Source organism: Balaenoptera physalus (genome assembly GCF_965194825.1).
Source record: "Balaenoptera physalus genome assembly, chromosome: 10".
NCBI lineage: Eukaryota > Metazoa > Chordata > Mammalia > Artiodactyla > Balaenopteridae > Balaenoptera > Balaenoptera physalus.
This window is the reverse complement of record NC_138889.1, coordinates 65,388,139-65,405,778: the sequence shown is the minus strand read 5'-3', so window position 1 is coordinate 65,405,778 and position 17,640 is coordinate 65,388,139. Positions and strand designations below refer to the sequence as shown.

At 43.0% G+C, this 17,640-nt stretch overlaps 1 protein-coding gene across 3 annotated transcripts in view; it reads right to left on the bottom strand.

Annotated features, from left to right (window-relative positions):
• Nucleotides 1–17,640, bottom strand: part of LOC309667659 (synaptotagmin-9) — a 232,073-nt gene that overhangs the window by 161,359 nt on the left and 53,074 nt on the right. For all 3 annotated transcript variants that reach the window (XM_082476323.1, XM_082476325.1, XM_082476322.1), the window contains exons 2-3: nt 11,398–11,749; nt 3,424–3,970 (exon numbers count right to left, since the gene is read on the bottom strand). In XM_082476323.1, the coding sequence (XP_082332449.1) occupies nt 3,424–3,970; nt 11,398–11,749 (899 nt within the window). The remainder of the gene's footprint in view (nt 1–3,423; nt 3,971–11,397; nt 11,750–17,640) is intronic.

Genomic DNA, 17,640 nt, shown 5'->3' with positions numbered 1-17,640 from the left:
CCTGCTAGCACCTTGATCTTGGACTTCTCAGCCTCCAGAACTGTGAGAAATAAATTCCTGTTGTTTTAACCACCTAGTCTATATACTTGGTTATGGCAGCCCAAGCTAACACAGGATGCCTATATTACATTTCACAATGTAACTGGATTCTGGGTGGACTAAAATTATAATTAGGAAAGGCAGAACTTTTAACCTTCTAATAGAAAATATAGGAAAAATATCTTTATGACATAGGGTAAGAAAGGATTTCTTGAACAAGACAGAAAAGTGCTACTTACAATAGAAAATACTGATACATTTTACTACATTAAACATAAGACCCTCTATTGATCAAAAATACCATCAAGTGAGTATAAAGCCAGCTATAAATGAAGAGACGATGTTTGCAATACACACAACCAACAAAGGATTGCATCTAGACTATATAAAGAACGTATATCAGTCAACAGGGAAAAGAAAACTATAGAAAAAAAAAAACAATGAAAAAGTGCTGAACAAACATTTAGCAAGCAATGAAATGTGAATGACCAATGAACATATCAAAAGACGGTTAACTTTGGTGGCCAAGAATATACAAATCATATTCCATTTTATGTGCATGCACATGCACACATATTAAACAGTGTGGCGACTGCAAGAGCTGTGGAGACTGTGGAGCATTAGCAACTGTCACACCTCACAGTGGGAGGGTCATCTTGTACAGCCACGGTGGAAAAACGAACTCGGCATTGTCTAGAACATTTGAACACATGTGTACTTTTCCTCTATCAGGGCTACACCCTAGAGAAATTAATGCACGTGTGAACCAGGAGATGTGCATAAAAATGTTCTCTGCAGTATTATTCAGAATCATAAAAAACTAATCACAACCCAATATCATCAGTACAAGAGAGCTAATTTGTGTATATAACACAATGGAATTTTATACAGTAATGAAAATACATGAACCACAGCTCCATTCACCTCTATTGCTAAATGTCAAAATCAATGTGGACTGAAAAAAAAAAGTCAAAGAAGAGCTATGAAAAGCAGAAACAGACAAAACTGAACAATACATTGTCTTACAAATAAAATTCAGGATAGTGGTTTCCTCTTGGCAGGAATGGGCTGAGAGAATGTGACAGGGTAGGACAACCCAGGGGTCATCAGCAAAGTACTTGGTGGTAGTCTGCTCTTCAGCTGAGGGGTGGGTCATGACTACTCTTTTAATTTCCCTCATTAGTCTGTATGTGTATAGCATATACGCTGTATGACATATATGCTATACTATAAAAGTGAAACCTTGGTAAATCTCAGGCTTTCATTCTCAGTCTCTGTACAAAGTCACATGCAAAAAAGCACAAACAGCCCCAAATAGCAATTTTTAAATGGAATTTTTTTAAAATGGCAGATTACGAAACAACATGTAATTCCATTCTCAGGACCTCCTTTCTCCTGCTAGCCATCCAAAGGCCTAGATCAATGCTCAGAATATTTATTGTTTGCCTGAGGAAACAACTGAGAATTTCGAGGCTTTTAGCCTTATTGGTTTTCCTCCTTGATAAATAATTTCACATTCTCCTCAACTCTGTGGAAATGCAGGATTCTCCGTCAGTGGATGGAAAACTCGTAGTCACAGGAGAGTGCTACAATGGCAGTGATCTCACGGCCAAAAGGTCTCTGCAGACTGTCATTCTATATTCTCATCCCACGGGAAATAGCTCTAAGAGACCTGCCCACCAGGGATCAGCCTTATCCAGATTTTTATCAGCCACTGTGCACTCAGTGTTACTCTTTCCACAAAGTCTTTAGAAGGCAACTCACAGCAGGATCCCTGTTGAGATTTCTAATAACCACTCCAGCTATTATTTTACGGAATCCATTAGTCAAAAAATATAAAATGATGGCACACACCAGATGATATGACCAACCTCCCTCTACCAAGACTCATCACTGTTGGCCAGCAGTATCTCAGGGGACTTGGTAAGAACTCCAGTGAGACAGTTCATTCTTGAGCCATTCATCCCTTAATATCAGCAGCCTGCCCATTTTGTTTCTTTAAAGCTTCTAAAGCTGCCTCCTGATTTTGGCAATTGGGATTTGGGATACAATCTTTGCCACCCACAGCATCCATTTTTTGGTTTACAGATATCACGATCTTTCAAGTTTGAAGAGATCTGTTCCTTCCCCAATCTCCCATATCACCTTAGTTTCATCATCTGATGTTCTCTGCACCTTTCCCAGCTCCTTCTTTTCTTTCCTCATCATTATGATAAAGGCCAGCAGAACTCCATGTTCCACTTTGCTTATTTGAGTAGCAGGACAAAGCTGGCACTGGTATCACATAGGCTGTGAAGAGAAGGTGTCCCTTGGAATGTGAGTCCCCAGTTCACAAAAGTGGCTGAGATGAGAGAGTATTCAGTGTGGGTATTTGGTCACTGGGAAGAGATTTTGTGTGTTTCCTTCCTGAGCAGAGTGAGAGCCTTTCACTAAATGGGCTCCAAACTCAAGCTAGATCATCATCCCAGTGGAGTAAGGATTATGCTGCTTGCTGTCTTGGATGCCAGGACAGAGAAAGAGAACGATATTGCCCTCAGAAGATGAGCTAACAAAGCTGCCTGAGCGAATCTGGACAGGGAAAAGAAACAAGTGGCCTTAAAATATCAAAGTCCCCTAAGATAGTCCAATTTTCCTTTCTATTTCAGGAGCATCAATACACCTCTGCAGATAGTGAAAAGGATGCAAATGGAGTAAAAATATCACTGCTGCAATACTGTGTTTAAATGTAAACATGGATATACGGCAACACTACATAGCACTTCTGCCCTCTCTCCTGAGCTCTAAATAGGACTTGATCTTGTACAGATTAGTTTTGCCAATATCTGTAGATGTTTTCAGACTGACCTCCCTGTAACTTTGATTCTGTATTTAAAAATGTGGTGCCAACTCTTCCCAATCATTCTCACTTCTGGGATTAAAGCTGAAGATCTGATCATGGGAAATGCTGCTGAGCTGACCTGAGAACATGGCAAGGGCTTAATGGTCTCAGAGAGTAAGGCAACGGTCTCTCAGCTGCAGATAACAGTTAATAGGATGCCAGGATCCATTTAGCACAAACAACCTAAGAAAGCTCCAAAGAAAATGAGGTAAGGAGGACGGATAATATCTAATGCCTGTTAGGGAACTGCTTAGAATTAGAAAGTAGAAAAGAGAGAATGTTATTAATATTGCTTTCATGAGTAATTCTCGGAAACTGCAAAATGAATATTGTGAAAGACTTGTTTTTGGAAAGGTACAAGGAGGTTTGAAGCAATAGCTCTAAGTACATTGAGATAAATTTTATACTCTGCCCCCCACCAAATAAAATAAGGTATAAGTAATCTGTTTGCATGCTGACCGAGAAGCGCCCTTCCCCCAACCAAAATAAAGAAATGTTAGACTCACATTGGTGACATATTCGATATCCTTCCAAAGGATGCACTCCCTGGGGAAATCAGTCAAGTCTAAGAAGTGATCCACCACCACTTGGCCGATTAAGTCATGGCGAGAGAACCTGTCAAAGTCATAGACAGAGAAGTGAAGCTTCCGGGCTACAAGGTCATTGTAGGGAACCGGAAACAAAAACACTTCATCAAACACAGGGTTCAGGGTCTTCCTGTGAACTTTAGTCTGGTGTTTCGTTTTCCGATCGGGAAGCAAATAGATCTTGACATAAGGATCTGAAGTCCCAGAAAAGTCCTTGGCGGGCAAATTGACAGCTTTGTGAATCTTCACTATGAGTTGCTCTAAGTCACAGTCATATTTTAAAATGAAGTTCAGCTTCCCACAGGCTTTGCTGTTACTCCTTTTCCCATCCTCATTATCCAGTGACCTCTGCTTATATAACTCTGGTTTAATTCGACCAATTCCAGTCAACTGTTCCTGTTTTTGAAGCTGTTGGATATTGAAGTCTGGGTTTGACAGGTTGAGTTGTCTTCGGATTGAATTATGCCTTGAGTGAAGAGAAAGAGAGAACAAAGTTATAACCTCATTAGCTCCAGGTCTTCCAGAAACTTGTGCCTGGGATGTAGGGAGACTGATTAACACACTGTTAAAAGCTTAGATCTGTGGGCTTTGTTTTTTTTTTTTTGGCCTATATTCAAAATGCTCATCAATGCAAGTCAGCTGCTCCCCAAGGCTTGAAGCTCGAAACTGAGGCCTGGCATCAGGAAATGAACTTACTAACATGTGACCTCGGAGCTTTAAAGGTTTAATGCACTTTCTAAACTGTCTAATATGCCATTAAAGAAGCTTATTCAGCTGGTGGGAGGTAAAGATTTGTACAAACTGGTTTAAAAAATAAAATTATTCACCTTGATATATAGTATCATCCTGAAACGGAAATAGTTAGCTATGTGTTATCTGAAAAAGAATGGGTCTTTCTCTAAATTACACAGAATTTCCTGTCACTGGCTTTTAGCCTACTAAGGCTGCACATTCGTACTGGGTCAAATCAAATCATTTCATTATGAGAACACAGTTTTTGCTCTTCTGGAAATGTATGTGACAGGATGTGTCTGCTTGTAGGGGACTCTGTTGACTGTGACAGGTGCAAGTGCCAGCTCCGTGGCCGCGCTACTGCTGAACCACAGGGGTGATTAGTGATGAGGAGGAAGGGTTTTATTTCTGTAACAAACACTGAGGGTATAAAAATTAAAGGTAAGCTACTATAAATGTACATAGGGATTCAGTTAGAGAAGGCTGGAAACTGATATTTGTAAATTAAATATTTGCTATCAGAATCTACTCTTCACCCTATAAACTTATCGGTTTGGGTTAAAAGTTTCCCTGAAATTCTCCTTGCCTTACCTTGTGTGGGTCCTCACAAAGTGAGAGAAGTAGTCATTACATACAAAGTTGTCTTTAAGGTTATTTTTGTTTGTTTTTAGCTCAGCATTCAGAGCCATTATATTGTATTTTGTGCAGCCTCTCAATAACCTTAATTAAAATAGCCTCTCTCCACCAGAAGGTGAAAGGGAACAGTCAAGCTGTCTCTGAGGGGTTGGTAAATAGCTGAAGAGGCAGAGTAAAGATCAGAGTTTGTCTTCTTTTCCTTTCTTAAGACTACTTTATGAAATAAAGACATAAAAATGGGATCAATAGGCCCCGAAACGTGTTTGAAATTATTCTCCCTTGTCATACAGATGCTGTGATGTCAAACATTCCTCTTCATCCTAAAATACCCTCCTGACTACTAATCACCCACATGGTACAACAAGAGCAGAATCCCAGAGCTGTCACTTGAACCTGTCACAGCCAACACAGTCCACACCCAGCCAAACACATTCCCACATGTGCAAAAGCTGTGTGGTGTGAATGTTTCTCTTGTGGGATTTAAATTTCTTACAGAGAAACCCACCATCTTAAGTTTTCTCTGGATCTTTTGATTTTTCAGGGGGAGGAAGAGAGTCAGGGGAATGATGTTAGGCACCTACAGCTGGTTCTCTGTACTAGTACAGCCAGGTCCGTCCCCTGCCTAGATGTTGAACCTCTGTAGTGCTAGAACAGAGCTTTAATCCTGCTCTATTGGGACCTCTGGGCAGAAAGGTCTGGCAGGGAGCAGCAAGTATCCAGCCATATGCAGAGGCCATAAGTGGCTGGTACCAGCTCCAGCTTCCTCTGCCGTTGATTTTTCTCTCCAGGCTGGATTCAAACAAGGGCCCTACTTGAGTCTGGAGTCAGTTCCCACCTATGATGGGCCATTCTGGGTGCTGTCTAGTTAGTCAGTGGTGCAATTTAAATACTAAAAGTACACCTTCAAGACCAACTAGGTGTCTTGAAGCCAACTACCTCCACTGGATCTTAAGAAAGAGGACATTACTGCAATTCAACAAATTTGAATGTGCGAAGCAAGGGGTCAGGTAGGGTGGAAGAGACAGAGAGGCAAAGCCTAGTCACTGCCTTCAAGGAAGTGCCTTGCCAGGAGTAAAGAGATAGTCATACACTGACTATAAATCAGGGCAGAGAGGGATAAGAACTGACCGGAGGTTAGGGAGAGGGAGAGAGGAAGGCCTCTGGCTAGGGAAACTGTCACGGATGAGACAGTACTTGAGCCAAGCCTACCTACTTCACCTGGCCTCATACTTCTCAGCCTCCCAGCTGATGCTCTAGACCTCAACAGGGAAATTAACTAAGTTTCCCTCTTGGCTCTCAGCTCTCCAGCAGGATGGGACCTTCAGCTCTTCTGTCCCGGCAGCTTTCACCTCACACATGCCCATACCTTCCATTCCAGGCTCCATTAAGAACCAGAGCTCAGAATCTCCAGCATCCCTCCCATCGCTGGATTTCCCCTGCAACCATGGACAAGTGTACACTCTTCTACCCTCCCTCATCTCAGGGACCCCATCTCAGAGGGGAAACTTGGCCTATCCCTTCCCTGGTTTGGGGCACCAGTGTTTACAAGGCTTTGGGGGGTCCAAAGACAGGAAAGAGAGAAGGAAATTGTGACTTCAGAACCATCACGGTTTTCTTTACAAAGTTCAAGTCACGACAGGGAAATTTGGAAACAGGAGAAACAGGCCTTCTTGGAATCTTCCCTTGTGATGGAGAGGAGAGGGTTGGGTTGTTCTGAACCACAAACAGACAGAAGAAGGGGGAGTAGCAGATGGACAGACACAGTTAACTGACTACAAGGGCAGGAGGAAACGGGAATCTGAGGCTTTCTTGTTCTGGGAGTCGGAGGCCTTTAGAGTGAGTGAGATAATGGAGATGCAGGCATCAGGCCTCGGATGGTGGAGGTGTGGGGTTAAGTGCAGCTGGATACACTGAAGTATGTCCTGCTCCCACCCTCCCCCAAGTTAAAAAGGCATGAAACCTTGGTGTCATCGTCAAATATTTTATCCCGTGACTAAAATGAGCCTATGTCCACCAACACTTTCTCTAAAGTAGCTCACATCTCATGGCTCTTTCCATTCCCACTGCTTCCAATTGAGTTCAGGTCCTCATCATCACAGGTCTGAACTGGACCCCTATATCCAGTCTTCACCCCATCCCACACATCTTATACACTCTTGCCAGATTAATCTTCTAAAGAACAATCTGAGCACTTTAATATGTGTAATTGGTGCTCTTTTGTATATTTCCCCTTTCAAGGCCAGGGCTATAACCTTTCTCCCTCTTTATTACTAGCACATAACATAGAACTTTGCACACAGCAAATGTTTAATACGTGTGTCTAGAGTAAATATATAAATGCCATGGACATAATCGTTTCTGATAATTAAATCTCAGTAGAGAAAATACATATTTACACCTGGTTTCAGGGTCTCATGGAAGTTGAGAGAGGTCTAGGCAACTTCCATTTTTGAAGCTGTCAGTTTATTAAAATCTGAAGAAATAACTAAAAGAGTAATTCAAAAAATTATGTTTCAAATGTTTACATCTAACCAACGCTCTCAACACATAAAAATATATAGCTTAATAAAACTGTGCTACTCCTAGAGTAATTGCAGCACTTAATCCTAGTGGGCCACTTACTGGAGTTGCGGCCAGTAATGGGACTCAAATTCAGAAGACTCAAATTGTCGTCTTCTTTCAATTCTGTCAGAGTATTTCTGTGACTCTAAGGATTGCTTAATTCAGAGACAAGCTCAAAAGTCTAAATGTAAGGCTCTGACGAATGTGAGACCTGGGACAAGTGACCTTCCATTGGCTTCATACCGTTATAGGCTCTACTCAGTTTATACTTTTGCGCTTTGCCATTTTTGTCAGCAGAACATGAGAAAAGTGGCCTGATATTGACGAATGTACTGTGTCAGTCATTCATGAAAAATTCCACTATGTGCCAGAGGCTGCAGAGGAGTTAGATATATAGGGAGAAGCAGAGCAGATATGGTCTTTGAACTCACAGAACTCACAGTCTAGAGGGGGGTATAGGCAATAAACAAACAATCGTTAGAGTTAGAAATAGATTTTAATCCTGTGAAGAAGTGAAAGTAAGGCAACTTGTGGGAAAATAAAGAGTGGGAGGGAGTGGAGGAAAGGACACATACTTCAGATAGGGTGGTGAGGGAGACCTTTCTGAGGAGGTGACACTTTAGCAGGGACATTAAGGCTGCAAAGGAGCCTGCCATGGCAAAGGAAAAGGAAAAGCATTCCAGGCTGAGGGAATAGCATGTGTGAAGGTACCAAGGCAGGAAAAGTCAGGGATACTGAAGGAACCAAGAGAGAAGCTAGTGTGGATGGAATGTGATGAGCTTTTTCGGGTGAGGCCTCTTAACTGAGACCATGTTAACAGGGTCCTCTGGGTTGGTGCCACATGGTGGCCTGGCTGGGAGGTGAGGCCGATAGCTGACAGCAGCAGACTGTGGCAGTATTACACAGGCCTTAACAGACCTGATAAGGAGTTTGTGGTGTGGAAATTGAAATTTTTATAAAGCCAAAGTATTTTAAAGGAAATTTGAGAAGACTCAAAAAAAAAAAACAACAACAGATTGAACTTTCATCTTGGGACATGAATCAGGAAATGGATTAGATGGCCTTTCAAGGTTCCTTCTATTTCGAGGATCCAGGGATTTTCATATATTTGGAGTAGAGACCTCTAAAATGTTCTGGTATTGAAAAGTTCTAAAAAAAAAAAAGATCCACATTCCCAGGATATTAGGTCATTATACAAAAGGGATTTCATCCAGATTGAAAGGAATTAACAGGAATTTTGGAGGGTTCTCATAGTAACTGAGCTAACCAGAAACAGAATGCAAACATGCCTGATCTTGGAAGAACAAAAGAAAGTCATCCTGACCAGAAACATTCTTAGAAGATGGAGCAAAGCTCATCTTTAGGACATTCCAAAAGGCGGTGGTGGGAGCCACACATATCCAAGCTGAAGAGGCCAGATGACAGTGGGACTTCCGACGCAAATGCCATGGCTGAAGCTGTGCCAATCGCCATGACAGTGGGGAGGCCTTAACTGGGAGTCTAAGCTTTGTATGCTCTGGGCTGAGCAGGTGCCCAGGGAACTTTGGGACAAGTGATAACAGCTGCAGGAGGGAAGCAGTAAGAAAGAAAGTGACAGCAGTGAGAAAGTAAAGATCATAATGAGAAAAAAGGGAATAGAAATAATAACTAGCAGAGCAGACTGTTTAGAGCCATCTCAGCAAAGAGTACCCTCCCTCTCCCCAAATATGGTATGAAAAATGCTACTTAAAAAAGAATGTTAAAAATGTTCTGGAGCATCAAGGAAATTTCATTCATTTTGCCCGCTCTGTCAGTAAAAAGGCTTTGTGTGTGCGTGTGTGTTTATAACACAACCCTAAAGAATTAGAAGACCACACCCTTCTTATTATGGAAAGACCATGAGTCAAAGATATGTATTTCTAGACATAACCCATAAAACTAGGTCAGCAGTAATTTAGATAAAAATGTTTGAAATGCGAAATGATGCAAATTATCAGTATTAGGTCAAATGCAGCTGGAAAGAGTTTAGTTTTCTTATGGTAGTCAGATATTACCAAACTTGGTTTTGGCCATCAGAAGAGAAAATTTAATTGCATGACTCCAAAACTAGAATAAGTCTAAATGTAAAATGCATTTTACAGGGATAATTCCTTCCCTCTCTCTTTTTAGTTTTCTTTTTCCTCCTACCCAATTTCTACAAATCAGTGGTGAAGATATCTACAGTTTTTAGTTTTAAATGAAATCTATTTTTTGATATGCAGGTTACTTATACATTTTTCTAGGATAAACATTGTAATAATTATAGTGATATGATTGCTATCAATTCATTAGAATTACGGCAGAGTCCTCAGACCTATAATCTAATAAAAACACAGTACCATCACTCTGTATTGATGGAACCCAGATTAGAAAAATTAACATGCAGAGTCAAACCAGATAGGAGACAATTTCAATGGACACCCCACCTGAAGGCCCTACTTACTGAAGCACTGAAAGGATTTTATCACGAGTCTGAACCACCGCACAAACTTCACGGCAGCATCAGACAGAGCTACAGTTATATTTAAGTCTTAAATCTGAAGAGAAATCCTAATGATAAAATCTGAGGATTTCTTCTAAACCAAATGGCAAACAACCATCCATTTCCTCACAGAGGAATATTTTAGGTAAAGCTCTCTAATTCAGAATTGGAAATGATGCTAAAATAGCTTTCTGAAAAAAATTAAATTATAAACTGTCATATTCCATCCTACTTAATGTGAATGAGCAGAGTCTCTAGGATAAACTTGATTAACATAAAAAGGGTAAGATCTTATTTCTGTTTCTAGAGAACAAATAAAAAAGATTAAAAAAAAAAAAATAACCCCAAACTGTGCTTGTACTTTCCAAATAACAGCACATGCTATTCCTCCAGCTATCACTCAAGCAAATATTTTCATTTTAAAGAAAGCTGCTTTCTGGGTCTCTTTTCCTGAAGTCTCTTATTGAGAGTGAATTTTTATATACAGTGATTCAGAATTGGCTGCTTAGCCTCAAAGCCACCTGTATGCATCTGAGTCTTGGGAGAGGCAGGTCTCAATGATGATGATGATGAAAGCAGCACCGAAAGCAAAATGGCAACTCAGGGTGTGGAGCAGGTGCTAGATGCAGCCTGTGCAAAGCACATGTGACGCACATGTTATCATCTCATTCTCAAAACCACCTATCACCGTTCCCCTCTCACAAGACGAAACAGAAACAGACGAAGGTTAAATAATGTGTCCAATATCATACTTGTAGGTAAAGCTAGTTCATTGGACCCCAGAGCCCTTGCTTTTTAATCACTGCACTATATTATTTCTCTACTGTGCAAGAGCACAGAGCATGCAGCCCATGTAAAGAGAGAGACACTGGGCCTGGGTACTCTGGAGACCTTGCAAAGCCTGGAGATGGACAAAGACCTCCAGCCACTGGTGGACTCTACAGAGAGCCTGTGTGAGACAGCTAGGCTAGGTCAGAGGCACGGAGAATCAACGCCATAGCACTATGAGAGCAGCACGGAAGAGTGGGTAAAAACTTGGGCTCTGGTGTTGTTTGAACCGGGGTTCAGACCCTGACCTGGGTGCTTACCAATATATGACTTTGTTTCTTAATCTCCTTGACTTAAGTTTCTTCTTCTGTGAGATGAAAATGATAATAAGATCCATCTCACACAAAGTTGTGAGTGATAATAAAATAGTACACATGAAGTTCTCAGATAGTCCTTGACACAGTAAGTCCTAGCAATGTTAACTATTGTTATTATGAACTAAGTACAGACTAAGCAGTGCTCAGGAACCTAACAGGAGTATAGGAAGCATCCAGCTTTCCCATATTCATGTCTCTGATACCTAATGGACATGTGACAGGTTACAGGCTCCTTGGCTAGTCAGTGCTACTGCTGCCAAGAGAAGGGAACAGGGTGGTGTTTGCCTTGCATCCAGAAAGGAAGGGGGCATTACTGACCGAGCTGATGAGGTTGGCTCTGTGACTTGGCGCTGCACACGGACGCCATGGGCACAGTTCTCCTGGTCCCCTGTCTGGATCGAGAGGGGAATGTCAGGGGAGGTGTGGCTGATCTTCATGGAGGAGTCTGGACAAGGGGTGGGAGGGTCTAGGAAGCCCTCACTGTTCTCCTGCTCGTTGGTCTCTGTGTCCATGTAGTTAAGAGGTTCCTGATTGTTGTCTTTGCTACCAGAGAACAGGCCTCGTTCTCGCCACGGAACCCAGCAGAGTTTCCAAGACACGAAGAGAGACACGCCAAAGAGGGCGAGGCCACAGGCAGTGACCACAAGGGTCAGCAGGCTCACTGAGATATCTGCAAAGAAGCAAAGATCAAAGGTCAGTGGGATTGTTCCTCCCGTGCCCACCCACTGCACGGTGCGGGCAGAAAGACCCTCTCATCCATGCATCCGTCAGGAGTGATGGCAGAAGGCCAGGCTGGGCATGCTGCTGGGCCACCCGACTCTGAGGCAGGGACACTGAGGACTCAGATACAAGCGCAGAGGCTGTAAAGTGCGGGCATGTTTAGAAACAAACAGCCTGCAATAGCAAGAGACAGGGTGTATTCAGGGGACCAGGAATGCCCTGCAAGTCAACTGAGACCCTGTCCCTCGGCAATACAAATCATTGATATTCTGGGAGCAGCATAGCTTCAACTGTCCTTAAAAATTCCTCTGTCATCTCAGAGAGCAGTATAATATAAATTTGGGAATTGTTTAAGTAACATCTTTTTAAAACAAGAGAAATTAGATTGCTTTTTTCCCCCTCTTTTTGATAGGAACTTTTAAGGGTTTAAGCAAAATGAAGCTCAAGTCCTCCCAAGCCTCAAGAATACCCACCACCTGGTGGTCAGGTGCCCAGGACCCGGGGACGATGGTCATAGTTTGGGTTTCCCCAGTAGCAGAACTGAGACAAGTATTCAAGGGCAAGAGGTTTATTTAGAAGGTGAAGAAAACACACGTAGGGAAGTAGGGAAGTGACCCAGGTAGGAGAGGAGGGAAGTGATCCAGGGGAGTAAGAAAGCAGCCAGTAAGGGGGGCTTTATCAAGCCAGTTACCACAGTGGGAGACCAGAGGTTCAGCTGCTAGGGAGGTTCCACACCCCAGAGACCAGGGGACTGGGTTATTTATAACATCAACCCCTTCAGTCATTGATTTGAGGGCAGCTCTCAAGAGGCATTTCTAACCTGCAGCATGGGTGGCAAGGTAAGTTTCTGTGGCCAGAAAATTCCCACATTTCAAATAAATGCAGGGCTGGCCTTGGAGGTCAGCAGGCACGTGCTCGAGTGTTAACGGAGTGGGGTTTTGGCGGGGGCAACAACATCTGCTACGTGGACCGCAGCCCCATGGCCTCAGCTAGGGTCCATGGCAGTGCAGTGTCCAGTGGCTGGGCACCCAATTCTCAGAACAAAGCCCAACCCTCTTGAGGTTTCCACTCCACCCTACAGTAGAGCCAGGGAAGCTGAGGCATCGACCTGAACTCATTCCTGGCACTGTGGTGCTATAAACTCCTCCCTTTAAAGGACACCCCTACCTGCCCTCGCTGGGCTCCATTACAACCTGGAGCCCCAAGGATTCTCCCCAGGTTCTGCCTTTACTGTCCATCATTAATACTTGTATTGCTTCAGCCAAAGTTTTCTGGCTGTCCATTACATGCCAGGGACTGTGCCAGGCTTTGGAGACACAATGGAGAACGTGATAGACACACCCCTACCTTCACAGACTCATATTCCAGTGAAGGAGAAAATTAGGACTCGGTTACTTAATAGTCACAATTTCGACGATCCACAGCACACCAACAACCCATGACACGAGGCAGTTTGCGTCTCTGCTGAGGCACGTGAACCCCCCCTGCAAGTCACTTACCTACGGAGGCAAGCGGACCACCTACTGTCCGTGTGCTTTTCAACATGACTCTGAAGGTACCTGATCATTCTTATGAAATGATAAAACAATTTCTTCATGAAAAATTGCTCTTGACAGAAAGCCAGCTGCCAGGGCTGGTGATGGATCTAATGTATCTCTCCTCTATGCCTCCCAATCAATCTCTGCCCTTGTGGCGAAACAATATTATGTTTCTGTTTGGAACCATGGGGGTTCCAGCTTCAACATGGGTAACTGAGCTCAAAATCTTTGCTTATCCCACTTCTCTCCTTAAATGTCACTGAAATGGGATATGCAAACTATATAACTATGGAAAACAAGGACAGGTACCTTCTATCCATCGGTGAACGAGTAATGCTGAGGAATTTCTGGGATTGTTTTAAAGGAAAAGCCAATCAGGGCTGAACACTTAACACAGGCAAATGAAGGGACACTGAGGGAAAAATAAAAATTAACAATCTCAGGTGCAGAGCAAAAAGGGCAGGGATGGGGGACAAGGAACAGAGTCAGTGGGGGCAAAGTACAGGGCACCAGAAATCACACCTCATGGAGCCCCAACTTGAGGTGGAGGAGAGCACGGTTTGGCCACAGGTTCCACGTGGCTCTGAGAGCTCACAGAACAGGATGGAAGATTTGTTGGTGAAAACTTCCATGACAGGTTGTAGTACTGGGGGCACAGGGAAGGAGGAGGCCCCTCCCAGTTAATCAGGCTGCCACAGCAAACATCGGCCCCCACCTGCTCCAACGAGAGCGCCACAACACAGCAAAACCCCCTACTACGTTATGTAATCCAAACAGAGGCAAAAGCCCCTCCCTACATCCTGTTAATCACTTCAGCACTGTCCTGACACAGACACCACTAGGAGAATAGCATAGGCTGGAGGAGGCATACACCAGAAGGCAGTAAGATTTAGGAGTGTGACGTGATAATTCCATATTATTATTTACCAAATATTCACTCTTCCACACCATAGTGCCCCCTCCAAGGAAGGAGCATAAATCCAAACCCCCTGATGTTCGTCTTGGCCACGTGACTTGCTCCGGTCAATGAAATATGAGTAGATGTGGCCCATGCCACCTTGGACCAGAGGACTCTTGGGCTCCCACCTTCGGCTGTGAGAAGAAGAGGTCTTAAATAGGGCCGATATTTCAGCCTGGGTGCCATAAAGGAAGACTTGTGGCATAGGCCCAAAGTCCAGAATGAGGAGCAAACTTAAACCTGACACACGGACTGGGGCAGAGCAGAAACTGATCCACAGATCCATGAGCAAAACGTAAAGAGTTGATGTTTTATTTAAGTCACTAAGGTCTCAAAGGTGGTTGTTACCATGGTAAAAAGTTGACTAATAAACATGACCATATAATTTATTGTCCAAGACTAAGATACTTTTAAGAGGGAAAAGAGGCGATATCAACAATCACATCAACGAGAGACTTTACCCAGGATTGTGCAGGACTATGGCACGCTGCATTTAGAATCCCACCTGAGCTGTGAACTCATCAGCCTGGTACAACATGGCCTCTCAGGGTTTACTTGGCGTTGGCAACATGCTAAATAAGGTAAATCCTGGGCCCACTTCGGCTGGTAACCATAGGGCCCTGACCCAGCTCAAGAACGATTCCAGCTTGTTAGCTGACTCCCAGCTCACACACCCAAAAAACACCTTGCTCCCAAGTCCAGTCATGGGGGATCCAGGAGAGCAGGGGTCTGGTCTGAGCAGGCAGTCAGTGTACATCTGATGCAGCCCACCAGAGGGCCCTGTGGCCACTTCTGTGTTTACTGCGAGTTAAGGCTGTGGCCTGTAGACTCCAGGAGCCGCTAGTCACATTCATAGTCAGGATAAATGTTTGTACATATAGTTACTACAGAAAATGTCTGGCAAATAGCAAGAGGGCCTTTTCCTCATTCACACAAAGGGGCCATGTAGGTGAGCAGGTGGCCAGGGAGCACCTGCCAGGAGAAACCAACAGCGACCCACACAGCCACACCAACCACTAAGTGTAATCGTCGGAACTTCTGCTTGCAAACAGCTCAGGGTGCCCTCTACACACTCTATTTGTACTTTTCTCTTTTTTCAGAAAGAAGTACTAGAAAGTGGCTTCAGAGTCACTAAGGCCACACATACTACCCACCTCAGACCCACAGCCTCAGGAAAGGGAGTGGGAGAATCCACTTAGAATCACAAAATAGCTTTATTTAGAAAAGGAGTTCTTGCTTAAGTTAGGTGGTAGGTACATGTGCGATTGTTTTATTATTGATCTTTAAACTACATGTATTCTATATATATATATATATGTGTGTGTGTGTGTGTATATTCTTTGGCGTTTATGTATATTTTACAATAAAAATTGAAAAAAAAACAGCACATAGTGACATCAAAATGTTATTATTCTAAAGATATTTTTCTGCAGAATAGAAAAGTATAATTGGTCCTTCTGTCAAAGAGGCAAGAGAATAACCAGCTGGTGATTCGGGGATGAAAGGAGGCAAATGGTAACCCAGTTGTGATCCAGATCCCCAGAGGTGTTGCTGGTTGCGGGTGACAGTGCATGAAACTGTACCCAGAGCTGCCATGGAGAACATCCCTCCAGGGAAGATGTGGAGTGGGGTGCCTGATCGTCAGAACCCTTTTCTGCTGGCTACTAGCCCTCACCACAGGACATGATGTACTGTAGCACTATCCCTGGACACCAGACACAAGACACCATGACACCCCTAGACCCAGCAGACACCCAGCTGGACACCTATGATTCCAAGGGATCCCTGCAAGCCTGAAGACTTGTTCTGGAATGACAAATATTACTGCCCAAGGAGCACAAAGCTTGAGCACCTACACTGCATACGGACAGAGGAACAGTAGTTGCCCCACTGAACTGTGAAGCAACAGGAGGAGTATAGAAACTGATGACAACAACAACAACAAAATCATAGGACAAATGGGCCAAATCAGCAACTTGAAAGAGGCTAACCAATCAAGCTGAGTCATCAGAATAAATGGCACTTGACCTAACAAATTAATGCGAGAGACAAAGTAATTCCTATACTCAGTGAGATGTTTAAAACAGTGGCTAAGAGGGAGAAGCATGGTTGCAGCAGTACCCAGAATCCGACACGCCTGAGATCTCATCTGGTCTAACTAAGAAAAAGAGACTGTAGCCCTAGAATTCCACAGCCAGCCACATTATCACAAGAAGAAAGGAAAGGCATTTTCAGCCATCAGTGACTCAGAAAATATACCATTCGCCTACCCTTTCCAGCAATACAAGCTATGGAAATTCTCCAAATAAATAAAAATTTATGTCAGGATAGAGAACCCAAGAAGGGAAGGGCTTTCTAGATAAGATACATACTTATATACTATGTATCACAAGAATTAGTGATAAGCAAAGAATATAGTAAAAAGTGTATTAAATCTGAATAATTGCTGGTTTTGAGGTTATGACGTTTAATGGAACTGTTAAGGAAAGAAACACTTAAAAGAGCAAAGGAATGGTAACTATACACATAAATTCCAACAATTTCAACAAAACGTGGGAGATGGAAAAAGGAAGGAAGTAAAAACAAATTAAATGGCCTACTGTTAGCAGGGAGAGATGACAGATACTTCAACTCGATGTTGATACGGAAATATAGGTGCAAATATGTATATAAAATATTTAAGGGAGACTGATTCATAATGGTGCATATGCATATATATTTATGCATATATATCCTCTCTTTTCTGACACCCTGCCCCCATTAAATAATATGAAATAAATAAAAAGTATAAACAATCACAAAGAAAATAGCATGGGATGATCAGCAAACAAGGTTTTAAATTTTTTTTTCTGAAAGACAGTATGTGGATGGAGCTGTGGGAGAGGATGCCACAGGCCGCCCCCCACCCAAAAATGCAGAGGGAGATACACGTGAGAGGCAGGCAACCTGGCCCACTAAACTCATACAGGCTCAGGACACAGATATTTCCAATGTCGTGGCAGCTAAGACTAAGATGTTGAGCTGAAAACGAGGGCAGTGACTGAAAATCTTCACCAAATACTGTCTAGTCTGGCTAGGGAGAAACCAAGGCGACTAGTATTAGAACTATTGCCCAAGAGTAGAACCTCCATATTCTTGAAAAAAAATGGAATCCCTTATAATCCCCTTTAAGTAAACACTCCCTCATAGATACATAGCCTTATGGTCAGCTTTCCTACTGCCTCATTATTAAATATGACTAAATTGCAAAGAATCACCAGCCATATAGAGAAATCTTACAGCAACATTCACATATAGAAGCAAAAAAGAATGTCCCCAGAGGAAACAGAGAGAACTCAGGAAGGA